Genomic DNA, 13675 nt, shown 5'->3' with positions numbered 1-13675 from the left:
GCAACACTGTTTTTTCTGTCCGCGATCGCATCAAAAATTGTGTGAACTAAATCCAACAAGCGCACTATCACCCGCTGACCATCGGTCCCAGAATTCGGATTTAACACCACCGGAAGGACCCATTTCAAGCCGGAAACCGTCGCAATCCGTAGCAGCCATGGTGGCGTCGAAAAAATCGTTCAAAATCGGAGACTTGGTATTTGCCAAAGTGAAGGGCTACCCGCCCTGGCCCGCGAAGGTAATTTTGCGCGTTGCGGGGAGGAACGATGGCTTCCCTTTTTCTTTGCTTTTTTTTCCATCTCCCTCTTGGTTCCTCTCTTCCCGAGTTTTAGAAACTTCAACAATTTTGTCCATTTTCAGATTACCAAAATCGAGAAAAGCAAGTACAATGTGTACTTTTACGGCACCGGGGAAACGTGAGTATAATCCAAGTTGGCGCATTTTTTCCGATTGGACGGCGTCTAATTCCGTCAGTGGTCACTGCGATTTTTCTTTTACTTTGGTGTGCTGTGGAATGTCGGAGGAAGTGACGCAAGGCGGAGGAAAAATAAAACAACACAGAAATCTAAGATGGATTCCGCGTCTGGAGAATAATATGGGACTTAATGAATGATTTTTTTTTGTTCTTGCAGCGCTAACATCAAGTTGGAGGATTTGTTCGCGTACAGCGAAACCAAGGCAAAATATGCCACGGAAAAGATCATGAAGCGGAAGGGCTTCAAGGAGGCCATTGTCCAGATCGAGTCGGCGTTGAACGGCGAAGACCCGAGTCCGATTGCGGTAAGTTGAGAGAGAGAGAATATGGTTGCTAGGCTTGGAAACAAGCTCTTTCAAAAAGTTGAACTAAAATCATAGACATGAATGACGTAGAACTACGTTACTTGGGCCAGATCCTCTAATGACTTAATTCCGAGTTTTTTTTACAATTCTAGAGTTTTATTTGAAAAGGTCCTATAAACATATGAAACACAATAGCTTAGGACATTAATAAAAACTCTAGATTTGACTCGGTCGTAATAGCTTATAACGTCTTGCCGTTAAGATCGGACATCGCATTTGTTTCAAAGTTCATCTCCAACGAGCTTCTACTGAACTTAAAACGAGCTAAAAACCTACAACTCAACAATTTCCGAAACCACATCATCATCGAGCTAGGATCGCCGGAGGAAGCTTCGGACCTAGGCCTCAACCTCTATCACAAGGCAGGATGCAGAGGCCAAGTCTTCCGTATAGCTACCTTTTTTCCTGGAGGACAACTCCATCCAAGTTTGCGTACACGATTTGCCGCCGCACATGCCGAACGAATTAATCGAGGCCTACGGGGAAGTCAAATTCATTCGATGAGAAGCCTGGCGAGAATATTTCCCAGGCATTGCAAACGGAGGAGCTATCCTGTTCTCGCTAGACGTGACGTCGCTGTACACTAACGTACCAGTGGACTTCGCGTTGACCTGCCTGGAGGATAGGTGGGAAGAGATCGCTCAGCACACTACGATAGACCAGGAAAGCTTCATGAAGGCGATCAAGCTTGTGTTGGACTCGACTTTCTTTGTGTACCAGGGAAAGGTATACTCCCACAATTTCGGTGTACCGATGGGTTCTCCACTCTCTCCAGCCGTATCGGACGTAGTAATGGAGCGACTGGAACAGGTGAGCATACGCAGACTGGAGGAAGAAGGTGTGATGCTGGAACACTACAGAAGGTATGTCGACGACTGCTTTTGCGTGGCCAAAGAGGAACATATCCCAGCGATCGTTGAAGTTTTCAACAATTTCCATCAAAAACTGAAATTTACTATCGAAAAAGAATTTGATGGGAAGCTTAAATTCCTGGATTTGCCTTTAACCAGCACAAGGCAACATGTTTCGAAGAGTTGGATTTTCTCTCTGAAAGCCCATCGCAGCACAAACGAAACACCGCGATAGCCCTAACCGACAGAGCGATCAAGCTCACCGACGTGGACTACCGCCCGGAAGCTTTAAAGGTAGCCAGGACCATCTTGGAGGTAAACAACTACCCAGGCTGGTTTATCGACAAAGTGTTCCAACAGCGTGTACACAAACACTACAACACACTAGAAGCAGAAGAGCAGGAAACCTCCTCCAAGTTGTTTGTGTCGGCCCCGTACGTCCCATGTCTGAGTGAGAAATTGAACAAGATCCTGGGAAAACACAACATAACACTAGCACACAAACCAGAAAATAAAGTGAAAACCAGGATCTTCAGTAAATTGAAGGACCCGCTCCCACTAGGCAAGCAGACATGCGTAGTGTATGAGGTTCCTTGCGGTGCGGACCGCAAAACCTACATAGGACAAACAAAACGGAAGGTTGACGTTCGCATGGCGGAACATAAACGTGACGTCAGAAACAACGACCCAAAATCGGGTCTATCACAACACTCCCTGCAAGCTGGTCATCTTTTCAACTTCGACAAGATTAAAATTTTGGAGCGAATTGATGACCAGGCGTGCAGGAAGATAGCGGAGATGTTCCACGTTAAGCTTGCCGGGGAAGAGAACACTGTGAACTTGCAGAGAGAGTGTGAAGCTTTTAGCAGTGTGTACAACAGCGTTGTGGTTAAAATACGCGAGGTCACTACTGCCAACGAACGGAAACAACAACAACAAGACAGACAGAACCTGACGATGCAAGAGGAGGTGTAGCAAGCAGCAACAGAAGAAAGCTGCGTTGCATTTTGTAAGTTATGTTTTGTGAGCTTTTTGTAACTTGGAATTGACTAGAAAAGTAAATGTTTATGTTTTAGGCGTCTGAAGATGACCGAAGAATAGTAGGTCGAAACGTCGCAAGAAAAGAAAGTAGCGTTTTCCTTGTCACCGAACAGAACCAAGCGAATTTAACCAATTAAAAATTCCACGGTGATTTAATTTGTTATTTATTTGGACACCAACAGGCTCGGGCCCCAATGGTGTTTTACCTTACAAACTAATACATAAATTAACGTCTAAAGAACAACAAGAATTTCCTTTTGATAACATCACGAGACAAGTTAAAATCGAACAAAGAAGCGACAAAATTAAACGCCCGGTGTAGCCCTGTCAGTGCACTGTACATTGCATAATTTGTTTGACGGATAGGGACACGTAGGAATGGGGAGTTCCGAAAAGTCCGAATGGGGGCGAAAATGTTCAATCCACGGAGAATGGCCGGACACTGCACTCTCGAGGTCAAAACGTCGGCAACTAGGAGTGATCGGCACACATTTCGTCGTACTGCTAGCGTGTCCAGGTTGATCAGCTCACAGCGACTTTCGTAGCTGGGCAGTCGGAAGGGATCCCGCCAGGGTAGAGATCGAAGGGCATATCGGATGAATCTTCGCTGCACACTCTCGATTCGCGCTACGCTGTTCTCGTAGTACGGACTCCACACAGAACAGCAGTATTCTAGTGTGGAACGGACCAACGCACAATAAAGTGCCTTCAAACAGTAGATGTCAGTAAAGTTTTTGGCTGTACGGAAGACAAAACCAAGTTGCCGCGATGCTTTGGAGACGATGTAGGAGATGTGCTGCTTGTATGTCAGCTCCGTGTCGAGGAGCACACCCAGATCCTTAACGCAGTTCTCACGAGGAATTGAAGTGCCGCAAATCTGGTACTCGAACTTAATCGGGTTGCGTTTTCTGGAAAAAGAGATAACGGAGCATTTGGTTGGATTAACGACCATTCGGTTAATTTTGCACCATTCCGCGAAGTTGATCAGCTGTTGTTGGAGAACTTGAGCGTCAGATGCATTGTCAATCCGGCAGTAGATTTTCATGTCGTCCGCGTACGACAGGCGTGGAACCGAGATAGAATGGATACAGTCGTTGTAGTACAGCAGGAATACAAGTGGTCCCAAGTGACTGCCTTGTGCAATTCCCGAAAAGGCTTCAAAGACAGCGGACAGCCAATCACCGATCTTGACGCTAATTTTCCGGCCGGTTAGATAGGATTGAAACCAACGCAGGAGAACCCCACCGATTCCCATTCTTTCCAGCTTTGCGATTGCAATAGAATGGTTCAGCTTGTCAAATGCGGCCGACAGGTCGGTATACACCGCGTCGGTCTGCGATTTGGCGGTGAAACTATCGGTCACGAATGTCGTAAAAGTGAGCAGATTCGTCGTGGTTGACCGCGAAGGCATAAAACCGTGCTGGTCGTCGCTGATAAGGTTCTTGCAGAAGAAAAACACCGGATCCATGACCGCCAGCTCGAAGAGTTTCGAAGTGGCGCACAGTGCTGAAATCCCGCGATAGTTGTCTGCGTTCCGTTTGTCCCCTTTCTTGTGCACCGGAAACATATATGCGTGCTTCCAGAGTTTTGGGAAGGAGCCGGTGGAGAGGGACAGACTGAAGAGATGTGCGAGAGGATCTAGAAGCCCGTCGATACATTTTTTCAGGACGATCGATGGAACTCCGTCCGGACCTGCAGTGTTGGATGACTTCAGTTTGGTTGCGGCTTCCAGAATCTGCGAGCGATCGATTGTGATGCGGTTCAGGGCCAGCCCGTTTGGAAGGACATTGTTGGCAGCAGCGGTGATTTGTTGTTGTGACAGATCTTCTTGTGTGAACATGCTCGAAAATTTTGCGGCAAACAGCTGGCAGATGTCCTCCGTATTCGAAGCTGTCTTGTCGCCAAGGAACATCGACGACGGCAACCCGATTTCCTTCCGCTGCTCATTGATGTACTTCCAGAATCCTTTCGGATTGGACTTAAGCTTCTTCTGGGTACGTACTTCGTGATCGGCATGACACTGTTTGCTCATCCTTTTGTAGCAGCTGTTGAGTCGCACGTAGTAGTTGTGCAATGGTAACGTTCGATGTTTTGAGTACTTTTTCAGTGCCGACCTCTTAGCAGCCTTGACTCTCCTAAGTTCGCTGGTTTGCCATGGAACACGGGCGTTCGTAACTGGTTTCTTCGGGACGTGTCTGTCGATGACATAGCCGATAATATTGGTGAAGGTCTGCACAGCATCGTCAAGATTGTCCTTGTCAAGTGTGTTCTCCCAGTCAATGCTCCGAAGTAGTTCTAGCATGCTGGGAACGTCGGATTTGCGATAGTCATAGCGGACTTCACAAACAATGGGCGTAAATTCGCTGGCTAAATGAACAGGCAAAGATAGGTGCAGCGGTGGATGGTGCCGGACATCCTTGACTAGCGGTGCCGGGGCGATGGCTATCGGGGGTGCAATATCTGGGCAGCTGACGAAACAAAGGTCTAACAGCACATTGTTTTCGTTCGGGAACTGGTTGATCTGCTGCAGAAGTGCGCTGCTATAGTTGTCTAGGAACTCTGTTACGTGCAAGGTCTGGGTTGAGAGTTCGGGATCAGCATACAGGAAACCATCCCGGCTTGGCCGCCATATCAGTCTGGGCAAGTTGAAGTCGCCGAGAATTACTAGCTCATCGTAGGGACGTGCCATTGAAGAGACTGTTGAAACCGAAGACGAGTTGATTTCAAATACGCTTGCGTTGTTGGTTTGGTCGGGAGGGATGTACACAACGCAGATGTAGACGGTATGGTCAGCAAGATCGATGGCGACCCAAACTTGCTCAACGCACTTCCACTCGTCCGATGAAACGATTCGCGCGTTGAGTCCCTGCCGGACTGCGATAGCTACTCCCCCACCGTCTTTCTTCTGGCTGTTGATAAACTGCTCGCGATCACATCTGAAGACCTCGTACCCGTTGCCGAAGACTTGACTCGATAGCGTGTTGTTCTTTAACCAGGTTTCCGTCACCGCGATTACGTCGTAAGAGATAGCGGAGCACGCGAGACGGTACTCGAGAGCCCGTGTGTTCATGCCTCCGACGTTCTGGTAGTATATGTTGAGTAAATCGTTACACGGCAGTCGCGGCGATTGGCGTCTAGCGGCGATACCGGGAACTTGACGGGCAGGTGCAGGTGGGACTGAGACGTTCGAGTGAAGGATTGAACAGCTTTCCGGAATAGTTCTGGAAACGGAACAGTCATCAGGGAAGGCAGAGCTCGAATGGTGCGAGTACTTGCCTAACGGTGACGACCGGAAGACCCCGACTCTACTTCCGACAGCAGGATCGGGATGGCTAAGATGAGCGCTGGCTGCGGACTGCGCGACTGCGTCGGAGAGAATCGGGGCTTCCTCAGTACTTTGGGTCGTGCATCCCGATGTCCAGCAGGCCGATGGCAGCAGTGATGCAGCAGATCGTGAGTCGTCGACGGGATGGGGACTGCTCAAGCAGCTTGAAGGAGTGACGCTGAAAGCCGAAAAGGCATCAGGGAGAGAGCGGTTCAGACGGTGTGCGTACTTGCCTGACGGTGACGACCGGAAGACCCCGACTCTACTTCCGACAGCAGGATCGGGATGGCTAAGATGAGCGCTGGCTGCGAACTGCGCGACTGCGTCGGAGAGAATCGGGGCTTCCTCAGTACTTTGGGTCGTGCATCCCGATGTCCAGCAGGCCGATGGCAGCAGTGATGCAGCAGATCGTGAGTCGCCGACGGGATGGGGACTGCTCAAGCTGCTTGAAGGAGTGACGCTGAAAGCCGAAAAGGCATCAGGGAGAGAGCGGTTCAGACGGTGTGCGTACTTACAACCAAATCAATAGGAGTTCGGGTTGTCCGAATGGTTCTGGAGAAGCCAATTCCTTTCTATATTAAGGTAGAGGGAGACGTTGGTTTTGTATTGTACAACCAGCATGTTAAAATTTGCCGCCATTGTGCAAAACCATTTCACCATAGGAAGAAGTGTGAGGAAAAATAACTACTACTGCATCGGTCGAAAATCCCCAAACAACACCAGCAGATTAGATAGTGGTCCAGTTCAATGTAATGGACGTTTCTACAGAGGACTACGGCGAAAACGAAACAGAAAAACCGACGAAACCCAAGAGAAGAGCCCTGGGGTCCACGCTGGAATCATCTTTATGACTTGATATACTTGATGTTTTCACGACTAATAAAACTAGAAAAAAGCAAAGCAATCCACTTCAACGACCCCCGGTTTTTATGATCTCTGTTCCAGGATTCTGCTCATTTCTAGGCGCCCGAAGTTTATGTGTGGTGAGTCACCCAAAACCTCTTTTACGCAAATGGACCTACGTTTTATTTCCCCATGCGATAGAAGGCGTGATCAGGCAAATCTCGTCTAGAAAAATGCCACCATGGTCCGTCTGAGATTTAACCTAGGCCTTACTGGGATGAGAGGTTGCCACGCTTAGCACTGTACCACCGGACCTGTCTAATAAAACTATGTTTTATTAAAAAAACGTTACTTAATCCACCATTTGGTGGTTGGTGCCTTCCTCACATTTAGAGCGTAATGCTAGGTAATATCTGAGATCCGGCCTCCAAAAAGTTCATAAATAACACTTAAGTGCTTATAACTTTTGATAGGGTCGTCAGATTTTCAATCTACTGAACTCGTTGGAAATGTCTTTCAAATACCTTTCTAAAAATAAATAACATGACGAGGTTTCTTACAAAAACTACCCTTTTTACAATCTTCCGGACTTTTGTTAAAATCATTTTTTGGTATTACTTTTGAAGTACTTTATCATTTTCAATAGCGACTTATGGGACCCCAAGACGAAACAAACGAGACCAAAACGGTCCAAATCGGGTCAGCCATTGCCGAGATAACTCAGTGCAAATTTTTTTAACCAACATCCCACCACACACACAGACATTTGCTCAAAATCTGATTCTGAGTCGATCGATATGTATACATGAAGGTGGGTCTAGTAGGTCAAATTAAGAATTTCGTTTTTTGTGTGATTTTATAGCCTTTCCTCAGTAAGGTGAGGAAGACAAAACGTCACTTAATCCACAGTGGTGAATGGGGGCTTCCTCTTCTCGGTTCATACAAAATTAATGTATTGAGAATGTACATGTATATATAGAGACGATTCGTTGATTGAGTTCTAAAATTCAAATAAATTGCTAATATTATTGTTCACAGTGATAAAGCTTAATTTTCACGGTACAATGATCCTTTATACGACCGCAAAGGAATTAAAATGGATTTGAAATAATAACTTTGATTTAAAATAATAACTTTGCAATCCTTTTTGACAGAAAGCATATAACTTTATAAAGTATATAGTCTATAGACTTACTAAATCGAATGCTCGAATGGTCTGTCGACGAAAATCCATGTTGCGAGTTGTACCAACTGTGGTCTTAGCCTTACCCCCCAGGGGAAAAAAATCCATGTAAACAATGCACGCAAGCTGTCTAATGCTGTCACGACGTAAAAACTAATGCAGTGCTCGAACGAGTCATAATTTCCATAAACTCTCTTCCTCTCTCGCATTCCGGGGTGAAAAGTGTATCGCTAACGGAGTTGATCGATGGCTCATGGATAGGTATCTAAGAACACATTACACATTGTCATTTCCCGAAATGACTTGACTTGACTTGGCTTGGCTAAGACGTTTTTGAGGCCATTCTGGACCTGATTTGAGGTCGGCGGAATCTTTGCATGCTGGACGCGATTCACAAAGGGAATTTTATTTTGTAAGATGACATTCGAAGCACGATAAAAAATGCTTTCGAATGAAGTATAATAGTTCTGGGATTTTTAGCCGGATGAGCGAACCAGCATGTGATAATGCATTGGTATCGTCAAAAATAGCAGTCTAGCGCAGATATTAACGACTAAGCTTAATAATTCGTCGAGATATGTATCTCAGTGGATTGGGCTTTGAAAGAGCTTTACAAAAATGTGTAACATGCCGAAAATTTTGTTAATTTTGGCTTCGTTTTAGTCGATATGAAGGCGGCTAAATGCAAACAGTTTTCTTAAAGTGGCTGTAACTTTGGCAAATTTCATTGGATTTTTGTCCCGTTTCATCCAGAGATGGAGGACATTTCAGACTACCTAGTTATGCAAAAAATGAAGCAATTTTGAAAAATTTTCATCGCTTTTTGTTTTTCGGTTTTAGGTTTGCAAATCGTTTTTCGTAAATATCTTTTGACAGGAAAGGGCTACGGGTAAGACTTTCAATAGCGACTTATCGGAAGCTAAGAGGGATCGAATGCAACCGGAAGTGTCCAAATCCGATCAGCCATTTCCGAGAAATCGCAGTGGCATTTTTTGGAAATTTTTCAAGTTAAACGTTTTCAATATCTCCAAATTTGAGTTTGGTCAAAAACATTTAAAGACATGACAACTTCAGCGTACCTTTATGGCAAGTTCCTGGGATTCGCCCAGGCAAAGGCTGGGCATTTCCTGGGAATGGAAATTAAGCAAGCGAGCGGCGAAGATTCCCTTGGATCCAGCCTATCTACAGCAGAACGAGTAGAACGATCAGCTACCCAACAACACTGATTATCTGAGATTGATCGGATGTCTGCTGTACATAGCTGGTCACATCCGACCAGACCGTTAGCACATCGATTCTTGTCCAGACAGGGCCTCTTGGAAGCAGAGTTGCGTAGCGCTGTCCTCGACGGAAGCTGAACGGGTAGCGCTGACTGAAGGATGCAAGGAGCTGATCTGGATACAGAAGCTGCTGGGCGAGTTCGGAATCAAGAAAAAGAACTGTACCGATCTAAGCGGACAATCAAAGCAAGCACCTAGTTCGCAACAAGATTGAGGAGAGATAATCGATGTACTGTCCGCCTGAGAAGATGTTGGCAGAAATTCTTACGAAGCCGTAGCAGAACCTGCGGATCAAGATGTTGCGTGGAGAAATCGGTCAAGTACCGGAACACGTCGAGGAAGAGTAATGGGAGACGACGAAGATCAGATGATAGAAGAGTCGGGAGATGAAGGTGTAATGGGACGACAGTCCAAAATCAAATTCATTCTATTGTTAACACTCTACTGATGTAGTTTTGTCTATGACTCAAACAAAAAAAAACAAAAAAAAAACTCGGTGGGGTTGACTATAAGTCCAAAAACGATACACTTCCCGTAGTTTCGACCTTCTGGCCACATGTCGTTGTCTCTAAGGCGATCGACAGCGATCTTGGTAACCTGGTGATCCAATTTCTTGAGATGTGAAATGTGTGATCACGTCTTTCGATCCCGGCACAATCCCGGCCTAGCTGTTGCAGTTAGGTCGTTAGGCCTTTTCATGTGTATAAATCTCTAAAAATTAAAATAAAATTGAAAACATGTTTTTAAAATTGAATTGAAGTTACAAACAACAATCCCATATCTCATAACTTCCTCATTTTTCCAGCTCGGATCCGGTCCCTCGTCGTCTGCCGCGGCCGATGATTCGAAGGCGGACGATACTCTGAACACGACCGAGGCAAGTAAAGAGAAATGTGCCGTATTGCCAATGAGCGACAATTAAGGACCCCCCGACAATATGAACCCAACATCCGAACGCCAAGCTAACCTGTTGCGCTTCTATCCTTCCAGGCCAGCTTCAACGCGTCGCGCATCTCGGCCAACTCAACCGTCGTCGACAGCAGCATAAAGTCGGAAAAGGACGACACCAAGAATGGCGATGAAAGCAGCGTCGCCGCAGCTGCCACCACCACCAAGGAGACTTCCGCCAAGCCGGTCAAAGAAGAACCCAGCAAAAAGTCGGGCAAAAAAGCGACGGCCGCTGCCGACAGTCCCTCGGCGGCCCCCAAAAAGACCGCCCCCGTCAAGGATGAACCGGTGAAGGACGAATCAGTCGCCGTTGCGAGTCCCGCGAAGGAACCGCAACCGGAAGTGGTCAGCCGCAGCGGTCGCAAGATCAAGCCGAAACGGTATCTGGACGGCGAGGAGGAAGAACCGGCCGTGGCGCCGTCGCCGGCCAAGAAGAGGGCCACCTCGACGACCAAGATCGAGAAGGTCGCTCCAACCGCTGTTGCGCCGACGGTGGCGGCGGCTCCGGCTAAGAAGCCGAATCCGTTTGGTATGGATGGGTTCTTGAAGTTGATGTTGAAGCTTGGTTTTGACTGTTTTCTTCTTTTGTAGACAAAATTGAGAGCGAACGGGTCTACTTCTTGAAGTTGGAGCGTGAACTGGTTGAGCTCAACTTGGAAATCAAGTCGTGCGTTGGGTTGGCCAAGGCAGATCCCGAGAAATGCGTCGAGCTTATGGAACAGTACCAACGTAAGAGACTTTTTAACCTATGTAATTGGAATAATAATAAATTCGTTTCTTAACTTGTCCACAGAGCTGAAGGTGACGCCCACCATGCTCAAGAAGAACCCCAACTGCGTGGAAACCATGAAGCGTCTGCGGAAGTACGTGGGCAACGCCAAGGCCTGGAACATGGCCGACGAGGAGCGGATCAAGTTCGACTTCCAGGCGCAGCAGATTCGAACCAAGGCCGAGCAGATCTACAATCAGTTTAAGGTTTGCGCTCTTTAATAAGCATTCAAAGGCCAGATACATAATCTTCCCCTTTCAGACCATGTTCTCGGTTCCGGAGGGAACGGTCCCCTTCTGGGAAGCATTCGGCGAGGAGGTCAACAAGTTCCAGCAGCGCACAAAGCACCTCAGCCAGGAAGAGCTGTTTTTACTAGTCGATGAAGGAGGTCGGTAGTTGCGGGGAGAATTAAAGCATTTCCTTTATTTAAACATTTTTCAATATCTTGCAGATATCGAGCAAAACTTGAACGACGACGAGAAGAACGGGTGCAGCACAGATGCTAACAGCGCGACGGCAGCCGATGCGGAAGACAAAAAGAACAATGACAACAGCAGCAGCAGCAGTCCGGACAAGTCCGCGAGCGAGAGTTTAACGGAGACGTAAACCAGCCTGCTGAAGTCTCGAATCCCCCCGTTAAGATATCCCCAATCTTCTTCTGTGTCGTGTCAGAGAGGTAGAAGAAAAAAAAAACAAAGCGATCTTTTTTTTAACATTTAAGAGAGAGTGAGTCCAGACAGGTCGTACTCGGAAGAGCTCGGAGTATGGTTAGCGTTTTTTTTCGATTACTAAGGACTACTATTAAAATAGTATTTAACGGAAGGATGAAAGGAAGAAAAACTGGAGTTTAGCACGTTTTGTTTCGACTTTCTCTTCTTATTCTCACAACGGGATCATTTAGCAACTGTTCTAACTTCTAATTCTGCACCGGGAACTGTCGGCATGTTCTACCGAACGTTGATTTATGTTGTACGATGCCAACGCTCATCTTCTCCCTGTCTCTGTCGTTAATTCCAGCAAATTCATTTGTTTCAAATCTTAAAAACTACAGTTTTATTGTTTCTACTTACCCATCATGGTGGCGCAGCAGACAGCTTCCGTGTAAAATGCTAAATTCATTAAGAAATAATTTTGTAAATGAAACTAAGAGAAGAAAGATAATAAAAATAAATATATTGAAGGTTGGATGTTTTATGTTATTTATAGAGATTCGAACTTTTGCAAACAAGCAAACTAGACAAGAAACCAACCAAAAAGTCATCAGGATTCAGATTGTTGTTGTTGGACTTTCAAGTACCGGCGCAGCGTTTTACATGTTCGGGATCTCCTAGGAATTCACTCAGCTGCGACCATGACATCAATAGGCGATGGTTCGCGGGGATTCGCGATACATTTACCGACGACCCACAGAATGACGTTCCTTTAGACACGATAAGTATCAACGGGGCTAGGCTTCTTCTCGTTGGGCAGACAGTACCACTACTACATTGTTCTTTCCAATCATTCTGAGTACAAAATGGCTTCCCCCGTTCGGAAGCATCTCCAGCACCAGCAGCGAGCCTGTGTAAGTAATAAGTATTCACATTCTCATAGTTCGACGTAAGTTTCCAGGGTCTACCACATTCCCAGAAACAGTCCGATTTAAGGCGCCATGTTCGACATTACAAAGGTATTGTAGCACACGTACTTGTTGGCGTTGTAATTGGGTACTAAAGTCCTATGTCAATTTTTATGTACAACGGTAAAAAACACGATTAAAAACCATTTCTGATCACTTTTTTTAATTTTAATGCAACATTTTTTTTTTGACAGGACAACATTTTTTCGATGGATCAACTATGGTCCCCTTGGAACGAGCTGTCAAGTAGGAGCTTTTCTGTCAAGAAGGACCGCGAGGTTAATTTTTCAAAATTGATTTTAAAATCCATTTTAAATTCTTTGTGCTCGTACAAAGGGTCATTGTACTCAGAAAAATAAGCTTTATCGCTGTAAACAATAATATCAGCAATCTAAGCTTCATTTTAGGACCCAATTCCCTACCACACGTCTCGGCCCATGTATTTAAAAATAAAAAAGATTCGATAATCGATTCAACCGACGGAAAATTTCTTCCTCGAAAATGTAGTTCATTTAAACTGCCGTTCTACGCATAATTGTCCCATGTCAGTTTTTGATGATTTTGACTTTATGCCATTTTTAAGTTTAGTCTAATGTGTACTTTAAGAAAAAACATAAAATCTGGTACTTTGTTCGGAAACTCATCAAAAACAACACCAAGTCTGTTTGTCCCATCGTTGAACTTCTACGCATAATTGTCCCACCAAGTATTTTCTTACACGGAATCATTAGTTTTACTAAGCATTATGCCTTGTTTATCTGTTGTATAGCCAGAAGATCACAAATTAGGGTGATAAACTGATAACTGGGGCGATTAGGGACACATAGGGTGAATATGACAATTATGCGTAGAAACACAGAAATCGGTCGAAAAATTTCAATCGCGTTTTTCTCAGTTGCACTTTTTTGAACATGGGGCAGTTATGCGTAGAACGGCAGTAAAGAACTAAAAGATTTAAAACGGATTTCAAACATGTT

General features: G+C 45.6%; 1 protein-coding gene across 1 annotated transcript; it reads left to right on the top strand.

Moving 5' to 3' along the window:
* Positions 1–14: 14 nt before the first annotated feature.
* On the top strand, positions 15–12260 carry LOC120431197 (PC4 and SFRS1-interacting protein-like). Its single transcript, XM_039596340.2, has 9 exons — positions 15–238; positions 361–416; positions 633–780; positions 10169–10240; positions 10354–10840; positions 10903–11040; positions 11105–11286; positions 11342–11468; positions 11532–12260. The coding sequence occupies exons 1-9, from the start codon at positions 158–160 to the stop codon at positions 11684–11686; spliced, it is 1446 nt and encodes a 481-aa protein (XP_039452274.1). The 5' UTR covers positions 15–157; the 3' UTR covers positions 11687–12260.
* The last annotated feature ends 1415 nt before the right edge of the window (positions 12261–13675 follow it).

Source organism: Culex pipiens, chromosome 2 (assembly GCF_016801865.2).
Source record: "Culex pipiens pallens isolate TS chromosome 2, TS_CPP_V2, whole genome shotgun sequence".
Lineage (NCBI taxonomy): Eukaryota > Metazoa > Arthropoda > Insecta > Diptera > Culicidae > Culex > Culex pipiens.
Note: the sequence above shows the minus strand (reverse complement) of the source record. Positions and strands in the feature narration are given on the sequence as shown.

Excerpts from the sequence above, each read along its gene's own strand:
- LOC120431197 (XM_039596340.2), top strand. The coding sequence starts at position 158 with ATGGTGGCGTCGAAAAAATCGTTCAAAATCGGAGACTTGGTATTTGCC. Across the intron at positions 11,041-11,104 it reads GCTTATGGAACAGTACCAAC|AGCTGAAGGTGACGCCCACC; the intron begins GTAAGAGACTTT and ends ACTTGTCCACAG. Across the intron at positions 11,287-11,341 it reads AGATCTACAATCAGTTTAAG|ACCATGTTCTCGGTTCCGGA; the intron begins GTTTGCGCTCTT and ends TTCCCCTTTCAG.